Source organism: Sciurus vulgaris (assembly GCF_902686455.1).
Source record: "Sciurus vulgaris genome assembly, chromosome: 11".
NCBI lineage: Eukaryota > Metazoa > Chordata > Mammalia > Rodentia > Sciuridae > Sciurus > Sciurus vulgaris.
The window spans coordinates 102,769,729-102,784,514 of record NC_136472.1 but is presented as its reverse complement, the minus strand read 5'-3'; the positions used below and the strand labels follow the sequence as shown (position 1 = coordinate 102,784,514).

The 14,786-nt window shown below is 41.3% G+C and overlaps 1 protein-coding gene across 1 annotated transcript in view; it reads left to right on the top strand.

Annotated features, from left to right (window-relative positions):
- The first annotated feature begins 3,741 nt into the window (after nt 1–3,741).
- The window catches only part of GUCY1A2 (guanylate cyclase 1 soluble subunit alpha 2), a 302,312-nt gene continuing 291,267 nt past the window's right edge, over nt 3,742–14,786 (top strand). The window contains exon 1 of the mRNA XM_079101610.1: nt 3,742–4,173. Coding sequence (XP_078957736.1) covers nt 3,868–4,173 — 306 coding nt within the window. The 5' untranslated portion in view covers nt 3,742–3,867. The remainder of the gene's footprint in view (nt 4,174–14,786) is intronic.

The window sequence follows — 14,786 nt, the reverse complement described above, 5'->3', positions numbered from 1 at the left end:
AGAGTTATACTGACAGGTGAGGAGTGTGTGTGTGTGTGTGTGTGTGTGTGTTTCTAGGTTAGGGATACAGAAAAACTTGCCCTAGTTAAGAACTCACCAGCTACTATGTTCCTTTGGAGAACTTGCTTTACTGTTATATGAACAATTCCTGCCAGTTGCCAGATTTATGTAAAGACTGACTATAGGGAGAGATTTCCTTAGTCTTTTGATAATGGGAAAGAACTGTGCTCCAAGGAATGCTTATGCAGATGTTGCAGGTTTTCTTGCTGGAGACTTAGATGGATGAAAAGAAATTAGGAGAGTCTGGAGCTTTGAATGCGAAGAATTTAGGGAATGAGAATGGATTGTAGTTTTTATTTGAATTTGACAGAGGTGATTTTTCTTTAACTACTTCTCTGGGAAGAATGAAAATCAAATTAAATGAGGCAATGTAAGTGAAAGGAGTTTATAAATAGCAAGGCTTTGTATGAAGGCAAGACACAGTTACCATCTTGACTACGATGCGACATCTGCTTTCTTAAGGAGTCTTTCTCAGTGCTTGATCAATCTGAGTGAATCCTCAGATGTTCACACCAACTTCACAGATAAACTGAGTATATTTATGCGCTTTTTATTTTCCAATTAGATCCTGGAACTTAAAGGACTTTATTGCATTTGTTGGTCAAATTTGTGGGCATGAGCTCTGCAAATTTCTTTTCCTAAAATCAGAGCACAGACTATTCACTCTCGGTGGACTACTCTTTGCTTAAATTACTTCAGCTGTGTTTACTAGGTCTAAGGCATTTTTAAAAAAATGGGGACTAGGTTATATTTCCTCTTAAAAATGTTAATTTAAATATAGAACACAGCACTCTCGCTATTAAGAGCTTTTGAACCCTCCTCCTGAACAGAAATACAAAGGAAACCCTTGAAAGCAAAGCAGATGATGTACTGCCTATATTTAGGTCTCTATTTGTTTATAGTTTAAAAATCGGTGGGAAAATCATGATCAAAGCAGGGTAATTCATACACAAAATTGTAAGACCACTTTATCTGGCTAGATTCTGTTGAGCGTCTTTGATTCAAATGGTTCACACAAAGAGAAAAAGGAGCATAGGTTCAGAGTTCTTTCTGGCAATAAACTTCCAGTGTGAACAGGAAGACTCTTGGGCCTCTTGCAGATTTTAGAAGCAAATGATACTTATTGCCTTGCACTCAGAAATTTTGAGTCTGAGACAATTGTTGGAATGGTTCTAAGTTCAGTAGGACAGTTATGCACAAATTACCATGATAAAACCTTTCTTTTCTCTGTGTGGCGGTGGTGGGGGGGACAAGTAGCAGTATGGAAAGAAGGTGAAACATATGCTTTTCAGGATCCTAAATAATAACTCTAAAATTCTGTATGTAAACAACTTGACAATTGTATCATCATTGCTAAGGAGGAGTACTAAGCACTCCAGTTCATTGTGCTGTGATTGATACAACACAAAAGATATTAGTTTCCCCAAAGTTGGAAGAATGTAATTTTCAAAGGTATCATCCATTGTAATTCAGAAAAGGTCAATGAAACTTTCTCTCTTTCTTTCTTTCTTTCTTTCTTTCTTTCTTTCTTTCTTTCTTTCTTTCTTTCTTTCTTTCTTTCATTTCTTTCACCACTGGTGGTTATTTTTGAGGCTAAGAAGTGCAGTTTGTGTCTCGTTGCTTGTAGAAAAAAATGCATATAGTATTATTTGAAGTAGTGGGGAAATAAACCATAGATAAACTACAAAATCATCATCGTCATCATCATCATTTTCAAAGAGAGGCTTGCATTTTCTCTGCTGAGAAAGTATGCAATGAGAAACGTTTCCTGTAGACTGACACCCTACTCCCCGGACATTTGAATGATAGTGCAGACACCCATTTAGGATATGGGAATAAGGCATGTCTCTGAATCAGTTCCATTGAATTTACCAAAGTACAAAAGGAAACCTCAAATACCATTTCTATTTGGGTTCTCATAAACAATCAGGGAGATTTGGAGTTAAAAGCAAACTGAGGTGAGGATGTTGCTATAGTTTTGTTTTTAAATACAAAGCACATACAAGCCCATCTGCCTTCACCTGGACCAGTTCTTTGGAAAACAAAAAGGCCTTGGCTTTGATGTTCATAGGGAGCTAAAGCCAGGGACCTGGAACTATCCCCTCCACCGAGGGTAGGGAAGGTGGGGAGGGTGCTCCTCTGCTTTGCTGCCATGGGAAAACATAGCCTGGGACTCCTCTTTTGGGACATGGCTGTTTCCCCCTTCTTCCCATCCCTTACCCTAAGGTCAGAACAGGTTTGAACCTTTTCTGGAGATAACACAAAGGCAGTGGGGTCAGGCTTTGGAAGGACAGCTTGCAATGAAGCGAGCTTTAGAATGAAATCACTCCGCTGAAAACTCACAGCAAAAGACGTGTTCACGCTGTGACAAGTCCGTTCTTGGGGTTTGAAAAGCTTTTCTTCCCACACTCCTAAGCATTCTGAGAAGCATTTGCAGCCAAGTGCAAACAGATCGCATATTTGGCGCAAAGAGTCCAGAGATGAGGGACATGGGATCCCTCCCCGGTGTTCTTTGGATCAGGTGCCAGGTAGTCTGTGAAGGAAATGTTCTCACTCGCTTAGCCTCACCGGCTAATGAGGCTGCAGGTGGCAAGCGGAGCTGTCCAGCACTAGTGCGGAGCCAGCTGGAACCAAGAGCCCAGCGCGCCCCTCCGCGCTGAGGCAAAGCAACAGGGCTGTCGCCTGAGTAGACGCTCTACTCACTCACTGATTCTCGGTTCTGGCCTCGCTCCGTGCTCAGGCGGCCTAGCCCGAGGAGGAGGAGAAGGCTTGCCCCCCAGGAGCTGCTCCAGCAGGGTGGGCGCCAACATGTTACCCCTTTCCTTCCCTTCCTCTGTAAATGTCTACTCTGGAATGGTTAGGCTGGATCTTTCAGCCTTTCCCTTGCGCCTCGGAACTTCCTAAATAAACTCAGAGGAAGGAGGGGAAAAGACAAACGTGAACCCTAAACCCTCGCTTTACAACGCCAGACTTCCCTGAGGTGGCTGCAGAGGAAAATCTCCCGCCTCGCCTCCAACGCTGCGCCCCTCTCCCCTTCAGCACCCGCGGGCCCGTCCGCTACCCTACTGCCTTTCCCGAGGCCCAGGGATAGGTAGGGGACCCTTGGTCCGATCCCAGGCATGGTGCGCTCCTCCTCTCAGCAGGGGACAGTGGCAGCGAGGAGGGCGCGCAGAGGACAGCAACGAAGTGTCCTCGTTGCTCCTGAAACGTGGCGACAAGCGAGGCAGAGACTCCCAATGAGTATGATGGCGACACGTGATACCGGCGGAGGGAGAGCATGGGGGGGGGGGTGGATAAAGGGAGAGGAGGGAGGCGGGCAGCAAGTGGAGAGAGGCGGGAGGAGAGGGGCGGGAGGAGAGAGGGGAAGGGGGCGAGATAGGCGCGCAGGCGGCAGAAGCCTCTGCCTCCCGGTCCGCACGGGCCGCAGCCCTCCCCGCCCGCCGTCCGCGGTCACACATTCGGTGCCTCCCCGCGAGCGGGAGCGCGGCGCACGGCGATGCGCTGAGGCGGGCGCTGAGGCGGCGCCGCGCGAGCAGCAGCAGCAGAGGCGGCGGCGGCCCCCAGCCCAGACCGGCGCTGCCGGCAAGCCCGGGCCGCAAGGTGCTGCGGAGCCCCAAGTTCCCGCCATGAGCAGCTGGCTCGCGGGGCTCCGCTGCCCGGGGAACTCCCGCCCGGCAGAGCGCGACCGCAGCGCCCCGCGGCCCCGACGCGCCTAACGCCGCCGCTCGCCGGTCCCGCCACCGCCGCCGCCGCCCGCGTCCCTGCCACCACCGCCGCCGCCTCGGCCGCAGCAGCACCGCCAGCAGCATGTCTCGAAGGAAGATTTCGTCCGAGTCCTTCAGCTCCCTGGGCTCCGACTACCTGGAGACCAGCCCGGAGGAGGAAGGGGAGTGCCCCCTGTCTAGGCTCTGCTGGAACGGCAGCCGGAGTCCGCCCGGGCCGCCCGAGTCCAGCGCGGCCGCGGCCACTGCCGCCCCAGCCCCGGCTGCCTCTGCTGCCGCCGCCGCTGCCGCCGCTGCCGCCGCCACGGCCGGGGCCAGGAGGGCGCAGCGCCGCAGGCGGGTCAACCTGGACTCGCTGGGCGAGAGCATCAGCCGCCTGACGGCGCCCTCGGTGAGCGGGGGACGCAAGGGGGGCCAGCGCTTCGGGAGAGAGAGGACTGGGATCGGGAAAGTTGGAGCCCGGCGACCAGGGTCTTGAGCGCAGCGCCCGACCGCTGGGGGGCGGCCCGGCCTCACCCTGCGGGTCTTAGGGTTCCCGGCAGTTTCAGGCCAAACCTGAACCCCTGGGCTTGGGAAGAATGGGGGTTAGGACACGAGAAGGGAGTCAGATTCCACTTTTGGTGGTCTGCTGGTGTGAGCGAGTCCGCCAGCTTGTAGCCCTGGACCCTATTTCATCACTATCTCCCCTGATGGCCCCCGTGCTCCTTCACACCCACCTGTTTTCTTTCCCCAAACTTTCCCAGGCACTCTGCTTTGCAGTTCCATTTCCATGCCTTTCATTTCTGTTCTTCAGCATCCCAAAGGAGCCCCAACCCATGCCGGAAAGCCCTTCCTTTCCTTATTTCCCACACTCTACTGGTCTTATCGTGACCTTCTCTGACAGCTTTGAATTCCACAGGCTCTCTGCATTCTCCATTGCGTCCCTTTTCTCAAATCTTAAGAACTGTTTCATACTTTTCCGAGCTGTCGTCTGACAATAAACCTGTAATCTCATCTGCACCGGTAGCTGTTTTTTTCTCATTCACTGAGCATTTGTTGAATTAATCTTCTTCTCTGGGTAAACTTAGTGTATGGTTTTCTAAACCTCTCTGGTAATTCTTACACCCTTGTCTTATCCTTCACTCTCCCTTTCCTGGATTCTTCAGTGCTTTCTTCCTTAAGTTTTTCATGCTTTCCTCATATTAGGCCCTTCCTAAGTGTTTGTTCAACGAATAAAATGCATTGGTAAACCTCTCCATATTGGTACTAATCTCAGGATGTCTGTATCTGTAGTTCCAGGTGTACACCAGACTCCCCCTGTTCCAGGCATCCATCCAGAGCACTCCTGCCCAGGCATTTCAGCTACTAGCCTTGACCTTTATTGTTTGCAGGAATGTCAGACCTTTGATCCAGTCTCTGGATGAGCTGTCTTTTCAAGGAACCCACTCTATTGCAGACAGAATCCAAAGAAAATTTAGTGTGAAATCTCCGACCACCATTTAGCCCCACCCAGACATTGGAAACAAGGACTTTAATTTCTGACAGCACTCCCCCTCCCCATTCATCCCTACGACTTTAACTTCTTCAAAGTTTTCACAATGAATCTGAACATTGATCTTGTTTGCTCTAAGTCTCCCTTTTGAGGCTCCCTTTTGAGACCTCCCTTTTGAGGTCCTTTTGAGTATCTTTCAAGTGATGGTTGGAGGGACTTGAGAAGGATTGTGATCCTTAGGAAATGGGTACAGGTATGAGGCAATCTTGCAAGTATCCCCTTGGTACTTGCGCTAATGGAGAATAAACTTTTTTTTAAACTACTCTCAAGTCATCTGCCTCTTGTGTATTTTGCTCTTTAATATACCTTTCTGTCACCTTTTTCATTGATAAATGTGTAAAGAAACCTCGGAATTGGCTGACTACTGTTTGCTACTTTTCCCTACAAATGTTTCTTAGGCAGTATAATCTTAGTATAAACTATTTCATGTTGCACATTGAACATAATCCTTTATAAGAGGAATTCAGTAGGTGTATATCTGTAGGTTTGTGTCAGTACCTAAAGCAACATTTGTACAGTATACTAATTCTTCAGTACAATTGATCCATATTTAACACAATGATCTTACTAAAGATAATGATTAGTTTTCAGGGCACTGTCTTTAGAATCCTGGAGTTTTGTTTTTGCTTAAGAATCAGAATTTTAAAATTTCTAAAAAGTAATGGCAGTGCCTCTGGTAATGCCAGTTTACCCCAAGACTATTTTCAACTGCTTGCACAAGGAGTAGATAAACTGTACTTACTGCTCTAAGTCAAATATGAATGCCTTTGTTATGAAAAATTATATACTCAGATAAAGATTTCCAGAATAAGAAATTTGGAAATAATCATGTTGATCAAACAGTGCAGCAGCTCTCTGTACTTTCCATGCCGTGTAGCAATTCTTTTCTATTTTGAAAAAGGTGTGTCAGGAGGATGATGAGAACATGCAGGTGAATAGTGCAAACATCTCCAACCCCACAAGGAATGTATAAGACAAATTCTTACTAGCTAAGCACATCACCAGTAGACTTTAGTGACACAAAGATAAAAGAGAGGTTATATTTCAAAGAAATATACACTGTTTGGCAATCAGTGTTTTGCCTCAAAAAGTTCTAGTAGATCCATTTTCTTATATTGTCAGGATTCAAAACTTCTCTGAGAGCCCTTGGAGTTATGAAATATGCCCTATTCTTTCTTACTAGGGGTGAACAGCTTGTAAAACTCCTCTAGATCAGCCATTACCAGACAGGAATTTCTAGTTGTTTTTAACACTGTGGGCTTTCTTGCATTCTGTCGCATCATGCTTTAGAGAAACTGTTGCTATCAGAGCTCCTGTTTACCAGTGGTCTTATGGTGAAATGTATTAATCACTTGGAATTTGCTCTTAATTCAGAATGACTTGAAAGTAGAAAAATGAAAATGAATTTAACAAATAGTTGGACATTGCCAAGTAATTAAACTAGTTATTTGATGCATGGAATAATCCAACTCACAGTTTTTATAATTTAGTAAACATTGATGTTGGTTATAAAGATTAAAGTACTTTATATTATTATTATTATTATTTTGGGTGCTGGGGATCAAACCCAGGGCCTTGTGCTTGCAAGGCAAGCACTCTACCGACTGAGCTATCTCTCCAGCCCCTATATTATTTAAATAATACAAGTAAATTGAGTTAGTGAAGTTAAAAAAAATTCCAGAATTCAAGAGACCTGATTCTAGTTTTACCTGGAGCAATGAAATATTTGTATATCTCTGGGCTCATTGCTTTAATTCTCTAGGTTCCTTTTCAATTGTAAAGTGTCATACTAAGGGTTCCTCCCTAATCTGATATTTTTTAAAAACATATACTGTATTTTCAGGCCTTGGATAAACTGTCATAATGGAAAATGAAAGAAAAATAGGGCATATGTAGTGAATCTTAAAACTTTTGAAGGAAGTAGATTATTTTCTTAAATAGCAGCATAATTCATCTAATTAGTCAAAAATATTTGAAGATCTGCTATGTGGTAAGTGTTGTGGAGAGCACTGGCAATACAAACACTGAGTAAACATAACTGATCTTTGACCTCATGGAACTTCTATGAGTTAATCTTTCTTTTAAGGAAACTGTGCTGAGGGAAACATAAGAACTCCATTTGTTTTGCTGATATCTAGGCAGAGTTTTCTTTATTATCTACTTTGGTGGTTTGATTCACTGTGAATCTCTGGAGTACAGACATGATAATAAAATAACCCTAATGACTGGATTTAAGGCATAAAAATCACTAATTACATTATTTATTTTGAAACAATTTAATACTTGAGAACACATGGAGAAACAGCTGGGAATTTTACATCAAGTGTGAATTTAGTAACTCATTTATTTGTATTTTATTTTTATAAATGAGAGTTGCTTAGTTTCCTTATCACTTTGACATCAGTGTTGGATTTGCTAATGTCAGCCTGTGGTCAGTGAAGATATGCCAGTAGTCTGACTCAAGGGCAGGGCTTCCCTAGGTTTCTTGACAGAGAACTGTTGGTTGTTCACAACATTGCAGGTGGCTTTGCAAACCTCAGAAGCTAAAGAGAGCAGAATGACAGGAAGAAAAGTAACAGAACTGGAAGGATGGAAAATGAGGGGAGAAAAGCTACAGACATAGGGAATAATCTAGAAAAGTGAGGAGGGAAAAATGAAAGAAAGCTGAGATTTAAAGGGTAAAAAAGCAAAAATTATTTTTATTATTTTGGGAAGGAAAATTATATTCACAAATGTCTACAAAAAAGTGAAAGGACATAAAAAATGTATATTTAACTTAATAAATTTAACTTTCTAACATGTGTAAATCCTTAAGAAAAATGCTTAGAAAGTGTGAGTGTGTCTAGCATGTAGACAGTGAGAAATACAAATAATTTATTTGTGAGGTAGGATATTTGATAATTTTTGTATTTTAATTAAAGCTCTTTAGATTTGGGACTCTATTTGGCTAAAAAGTTTTGAGGAACAGATTTATTGCAATTTAAAATTAGATAAAATATATTGCAATAGTTAAATGTTTTCACATTTGTGGAAATTAGATGGCATAATTTGAAATCCGTAGTTAATGGCTGTCGGTTGCCTTTCTATATCCCTTATCCTGGAGAAATGGGAGAACAATTGGTAGAATTGGAAGAACAAGGATAATAATCCCCCACAGAGTTCCTTACTCAGTGTGATACTCTGGGAAAGCCACCTCCTACCTTCTTTAGGCTTCCTCTTTTGTGAACTAGAAATAATAACTCCTTGTAAACGTGTTGTGAAAGAGGAGTAATAGTCTTTGAAAAACTCCCCGAACCCAGTAAATAATAGTTTCAGGGTAAGATCCATGAATTTCAACCAACTTTGAATCCAAAAGATTTAAATATTTTTCCTTTTTCTCCAATAATTCAGTTGCTTATAATTGTATTGGAAAAGTTCATAGAAGAGGTTAGCAGATGTTAAGTCCAAAGCTGGGGCTGGGGGAAGTGGGAGGAAGATCAGAAACACTTTAGTTTGTTGGCATAGCCAGCCAATTCTTTAAAAAAATAAATAAATAAATAAAACTGGAGCCCTTTTTTGGCTCCCTGGCTATGATACACATACTCAAGCATGTATAATCATTGCAGATTCAAATGTTTCCACCAAAATACTGCTGTGTGCAATATGAGGGCAATTATAGGGTAGAATGTAGGTATTTCACAGCAAATTAATTTTAAATTAGAAAAAATATTAGGTGAGTGAGAAACAAGTCATTTCATTTGTCTGAGAATTCCCTATCATTCCACATTTATTGTTTTCAAACTGATTTTTGTATGTGTGTTTAAAGGCCAGGCTGTGAGATGCAACAAATACCCAGTTAAAGGCTCCTGTGCTTGGTGTGTGTGTACAGTGCTCTATTCTTTGATTACCATCTTAGTTGCAAGGCCTTCATTCTAAAAAGAAAATGTGACAAGAAATGCCACCAGTGATTATTAGTTTGTAAGTAGAGGTGATGTGATTACACATTTCTCCTTAGTGTAAAATTTGTTTCCCTTGAAGGATTGGTAGATGCATGGAGTCGTAGCTGAATGTTATGTATCTTTCCACTTTGTATCCTCATTGCTCTTTTTGTTCACCAATGTTTTTGTTGCCTCTATCATACAAATCTAAAAGTAAAATAAAAAATACATATTTTATTAAACATAATAGTAAAATAAATGTGCCAGCTCTAGACATGTATAATGTTTATCATGAGTTGTCAAGAAGGTACAATTTTCCCTTTTGGCATTTTACACATCATGGGAGGAATCTTTAATGTTTTTTGCTGTGCTGGGGATTGAACCCAGGATCTTGTACATGTGAGGCAAACACTTTACCGCTGAGTTACATCTGTAGCCTGGGGGAAAAATCACGTGGCATCAGCAGGGAGAATATTTGCCAGAGGCTCTCAACTTTCTGGGTTTTCTTAGCAGTCCCTTGTTTGATGTATGAGCCAATAATTTAACTCAAAATGCAAAGCCTCCTTTTAAATTCTGACTCTATCTTCAGTGCACATATTTATCTGGCGTTTAGCACAGAACCTGGTACTTAATGGATGTTCAATAAAGTGCACAGAATAAAGGAATGGATGTTCTTATATGATTGTCCAATTGTGTTTACGTATCTTTTGTGTCTGATATTTTTGTGGTGTATTTGGTTTTGTCAAACAAATTATTTATATTTTGCATCCAGTGAGACATACTCAAGTGTGCAAACCTGTTTGAATTTTGTTTATACCTGTTATTTAATGCAAAACTTTGGAAGTAAGTTATATTAAAATAAGCATATGGAACAGTATTTTCCTTCTAGGACTCTTTGAGTGGCCTATTTATATTTTAAGAAGTTAGGTAAATGTAATGACTGTCTTCCAGTCTGGATTGCTTACATTTTCTACACAATTCTCTGTCAAATGAGAGAAATGTTTGTCAGCAAGTGGGCTACTGTTGCCAAAAATGCACTGCAAGGGGATGGAAATGACATCATTTTGGTCCTCAAATATCTCTTCAGGACAGGATCTGAAGGTCTAGAATTAGGTGTCATAAACTAAGAGTATCTCTTAATATTGACAATCCCACACCTAGAGTGATTGAGGACGTAGAGAGCTAGAAATATCTCTGAAGCTGGAGATTTGTTGGGAATGTTGTGGTGAATTGAGAGAGTAAACATGTTTATAAATAGGATAGTGAGAAGTCACTCTTGAACAGGCTTTAGTTGAGGCTTATTAGCAGTTCTTCATTTAAGTTAGTGGTTATCAGACTTATAAGACATACTGTAGAACATTGTTAGAATGTTAGATTCCTAGGCCCCATCTTCGCAGAGTTTGGTCTGATAGTGCCAGAGAGGGGCCTACACTCTACATTTTGAACAGAACTCCAGTTGATTGCTGGGCACTCTAAAGTTGTGTTGAAAGGTGACTGAATCTCATAGCTTGGAGGCAATTGATCTAAGCTCAGTGAGCTCTTTAGATTGATTATTTTGAGACAGAGTCTTGTCAAGTACCCAGGCTAGCCTTGAACTTGTAATTCTCTGGTCTCAGCCTCCTTAGTCGCGAGATTCCAGGTGTGCGTCACTAGGCCCAGTTCCTTTATTTTTTGTTGGTGCATTGTAATTATACATAATTCTGGAATTCATTGTTACATACATATATGCACATGATAAAACAATATAATTTGGTCCATATTATTCCCTGGTATTTTCCTTTCCCTGATTCTTCCCTCATCACGGTACCTTTCCTGTATTGGTTTCCCTTCCATTTTCATGAGAGTCTCCCATCCACCTTCTTTTTTCCTCTCTAGCTTCCATGTTTGAGAGAAAACACACAATCCTTGGCATTCTGAGTTTGATGTATTTTGCTTAACAGGTCAAATTAATCTCCTTGGTTGTGCAGTAGAAGGCATATTCACCATTTGTAGCTTTATTTGTGCACTCTTTCCCATTTTCCCCGAGGATGTTTATGTTCAGTAGATCACATGTCATTACTATAAATATCTCGTTGTCCCCTTTTTCAAATAAAATGAACTGATATTCAAAATCATTGCGAATCTTAGAAGAAAGGGAAGAAGAAAGGTTGTTTTGAGTGTCAATTTGATATCACCATCTACTTTTCCAGAGACTGATATAACACTTCTCAAATGCTCCATCTACTGGTTCATTTTTAGAGGAACGATTTGTTTCCCTGCCAATGAAAAATTTAAAAAGGTGAAAAAGAAGAAAGCAATAGATCTGAATGTCAGATTTTTTCTTCTAGAAAGAAAGCGAGGAGGTTCAGATATTAGATGCATAGGGCTACCCCTTAAACACTACATCACAAAAATAGTTGTGGTTGCTAACCTCTACAACCTTTGTCTTTCTGTCATTCATGAACATGTCAGGTAGGGGTCTAGTGGAACTCTCTAAATAATGATGATTGATTATTGGAAGACTTGGCATTTGTAGACAACTTCCAGAACCAGTCTCTCATAAGAAGAGGCTATCTGCTGTTACTTTAGTTACAAGTCCTTGAAATCCATTTTGACTTCTTTTCCATTTACTGCACTGTATATTTTATGTGTAAGTCTACTGTGTCTAGTGACAAAAGTCAAAATGTTCTAAAATACATTGTTCCTTTATGCCTATGCTTCTTTATGAATGAACCTTCCAACTTAATACTGGGAGAGGATTTTTTTTTTTTTTAACTTTTTAATGCACACACACCCTGTTTTCTTTGACTGCATTTTTCCTTCATAGAATACTAAGTTATGGCTCACATCTCTACTATAGGCCTTATTGCATTGTGCCATGATTTTGCTTTATTCTAACTTCTTCAGACAAAAAACCATATCTTATTTATCCATGTATGCCCATGCCCAGCAGAAGGTCTGAATTATAGAGGCACTCAATAAATGTTTGTTAGAAAGATGGATAAATGATTGAATAAATCCTAATATAGTTTGTGTTATATCTGGCATTTCTCTATAGGCAACAATATATTTTGTTTTATTTTAATTGTTCCATTTATAGTTTTTTTCTCGGGCACAAATAATAGTAAATGCGGTTATAATACTGTTTTCTAAAATGCTTCAAGCATTTCAGAACAGCACCATACTTGGTGTTTTATTGAAGCTTCACAATAATCTGTGGATTTTATGATGAAAGTACTAACACTAGTATTGATTTGTTGAGTCCTTACCAGGCTCTGTGCTAAGTGAGCTACACATTTCATTCTATTAACTATGGCAGCAATGCAGGGGTGATGCCTTTCCCTGGTCTACGAGATATCAGAAACCTGTGTCTCTGACCTTTTCTCATGATACTCCAGTCCACACTCAAGGTTCTGTGATGTGCTCTTTGAATATGTTATACAAGCGTCATCTTGACCCAGGACTTTTGTCATCTTCCGGGTGAGAAATCCTCCTCACCCACACCCTCTCTCAGTTCTTCACATGATTTCAGCTCAGAGTCACCTCATCAGAAATGGCTTTCCCCATCAAACTTTCTCTCTCATATCGTCATTTATTGGTCGTTTTCATTGTAACACTCATCACCAGTAATTATCTTTTAATTTACTTGCTTACTAATATATTATCTGTCTTTCCTCACTCTAGTTTAAGTTCCATAGTGGTGGGAACCTTGTCTGTTGCTTCCTGTGGTCTTTGCAGCACCTTGAATAGTCCTGGATAAAAGCAGGTTCTCAGAACATCTCTACTGATGTGTTGTGGTATTTTGAGGGAATTCCTAGGACTTGGAAAAGAAAGAAACTAGTTTAAAAGTACCGTATGCATGAGAGAAGGAGGATTAGTGTGCATTACACAGCTATTATGAACCTAGCATTTATGAAGTATTTTCATAATATATATGATTGATTTCTCAAAATTATAAGAAAATTTAGATTCAGAGAAGTTGAGAGACCTGCCTATGATCACAGTTAATTATGGATGGAGATAAAGATAAAATCTGGTCTAGCTCCAAATCACATATTCCCTCCACTGCACAGGTGCACCTTTAGGGATGGACTAACTCCCTAGGTACCTGGAGTACAGCTGCAAGTGAAACCTCAGCTGTCAGCCCTTATATGTAGGGCCTGGGTTGAAGAAGCGGCCTTGCTCAAGGTCGTGCTTCATTTCTGTGACTAATCAGTCTATGGTAAGAGGCCTTGGCTCCCTTGCCCCAATTCAGGCAGCTCTGAAGTCAGAACTCCACGTAGGGTCACTGAGGCCTCCACTGAGACTGTATTACAGTTCAACTTTCCTTCTGTCTAATCCTGCTTTCTTCTCTGCTCTTTTATGGATGTTGATGCCAAGAGTACTCCCTAATAAATTTCCTGCATGCATGCTGATCTCCTTTTTAGAGTCTGCTTTCCTGGGAACCCAACATGTGATATTTAGTTTGTGAATGGTTATGGCATTAATTAAAGTATAAAATGTAGCAGTGGGAAGGTGGGATGTGGAAGAAATATAACAATAACCTTGGATTTAGTTTTTCTAAATTTACATGAAAATGGTTATCTCTGGACTGTGAGCTCTTTAAGAGTTTGGTATTACTAAATCACTAGCCTTAATACACCGCCTTGTCAGTCAGTTCAGTAAGCAGAGAATTGAAGATTTGGGATTGGAGCTTGGAATGGGAGCGCATGGTTGAAGGTAGCAACTTTGGAGGTGATAGTTAATATCTTGAAAATTGACAAGCTCTTTGAGTGAAAGAGAAAGAGAAAAATAGTAGCAGCAGAGAATTGGGAAGCAATATACAAAAACAAAGCATAATATAAAACCTGGCAGAATGCATTTTTTTTTTATGTGTGTTAGAAGGGTGTGAAATGGCTGGGGGAACAGGTGGATGCAAGGGTGGTAGTGGTTGATGTTTGCAAAACAATGAAGAAAATTTAAGGATAGTACTTTCAATCCCACTGTGAATGAGTTTGCTAGTGGATTTAGAAGAAAAAAGTGGATCGTGCATTTGAGATAGAAAGCTGTTAAGGGAGATTTAAAGAGGGAGTATATGATGGGCAAACAGAGGACATCAGGGCACACATCTCCAACACATGTGACAATAAAAAGGGGTGGGGGAGAGAAGGGTCTGTGAGGCCAAGTCAGAGTTTACTGAAGAGGTGGAGACTCATGTTTGAAGGTAATAGAGGAAGCTGGGGACAGACGAAATTGATGGGATTTGAGAAAGGATAGGGTTGCTCTAGAGGCATTCTTGAACTCCTTTCCCAAGGATGAGGACACCTAACTTTCTCTGTTCTCAAGGGAATGCAATATGGCACAGTGCCAGAGTTTGGTTTCATCTACAACTAGTATAAATTTCATTTTCAGCCTTATCTTTATTGTATCACTATAATTCAGTGATTGGTCAGTAATTTTGTATGTCTAGCAACTATCAAATTTAACTTGCCATGCCAGGTACAGTTCTCTATGTATATCTTAATGGTTGGAGCTGTACTAACCATGGGATGTCAAATCAGGTCTGAAACGTCACTACTTTATCCTTCAGTAATTTTA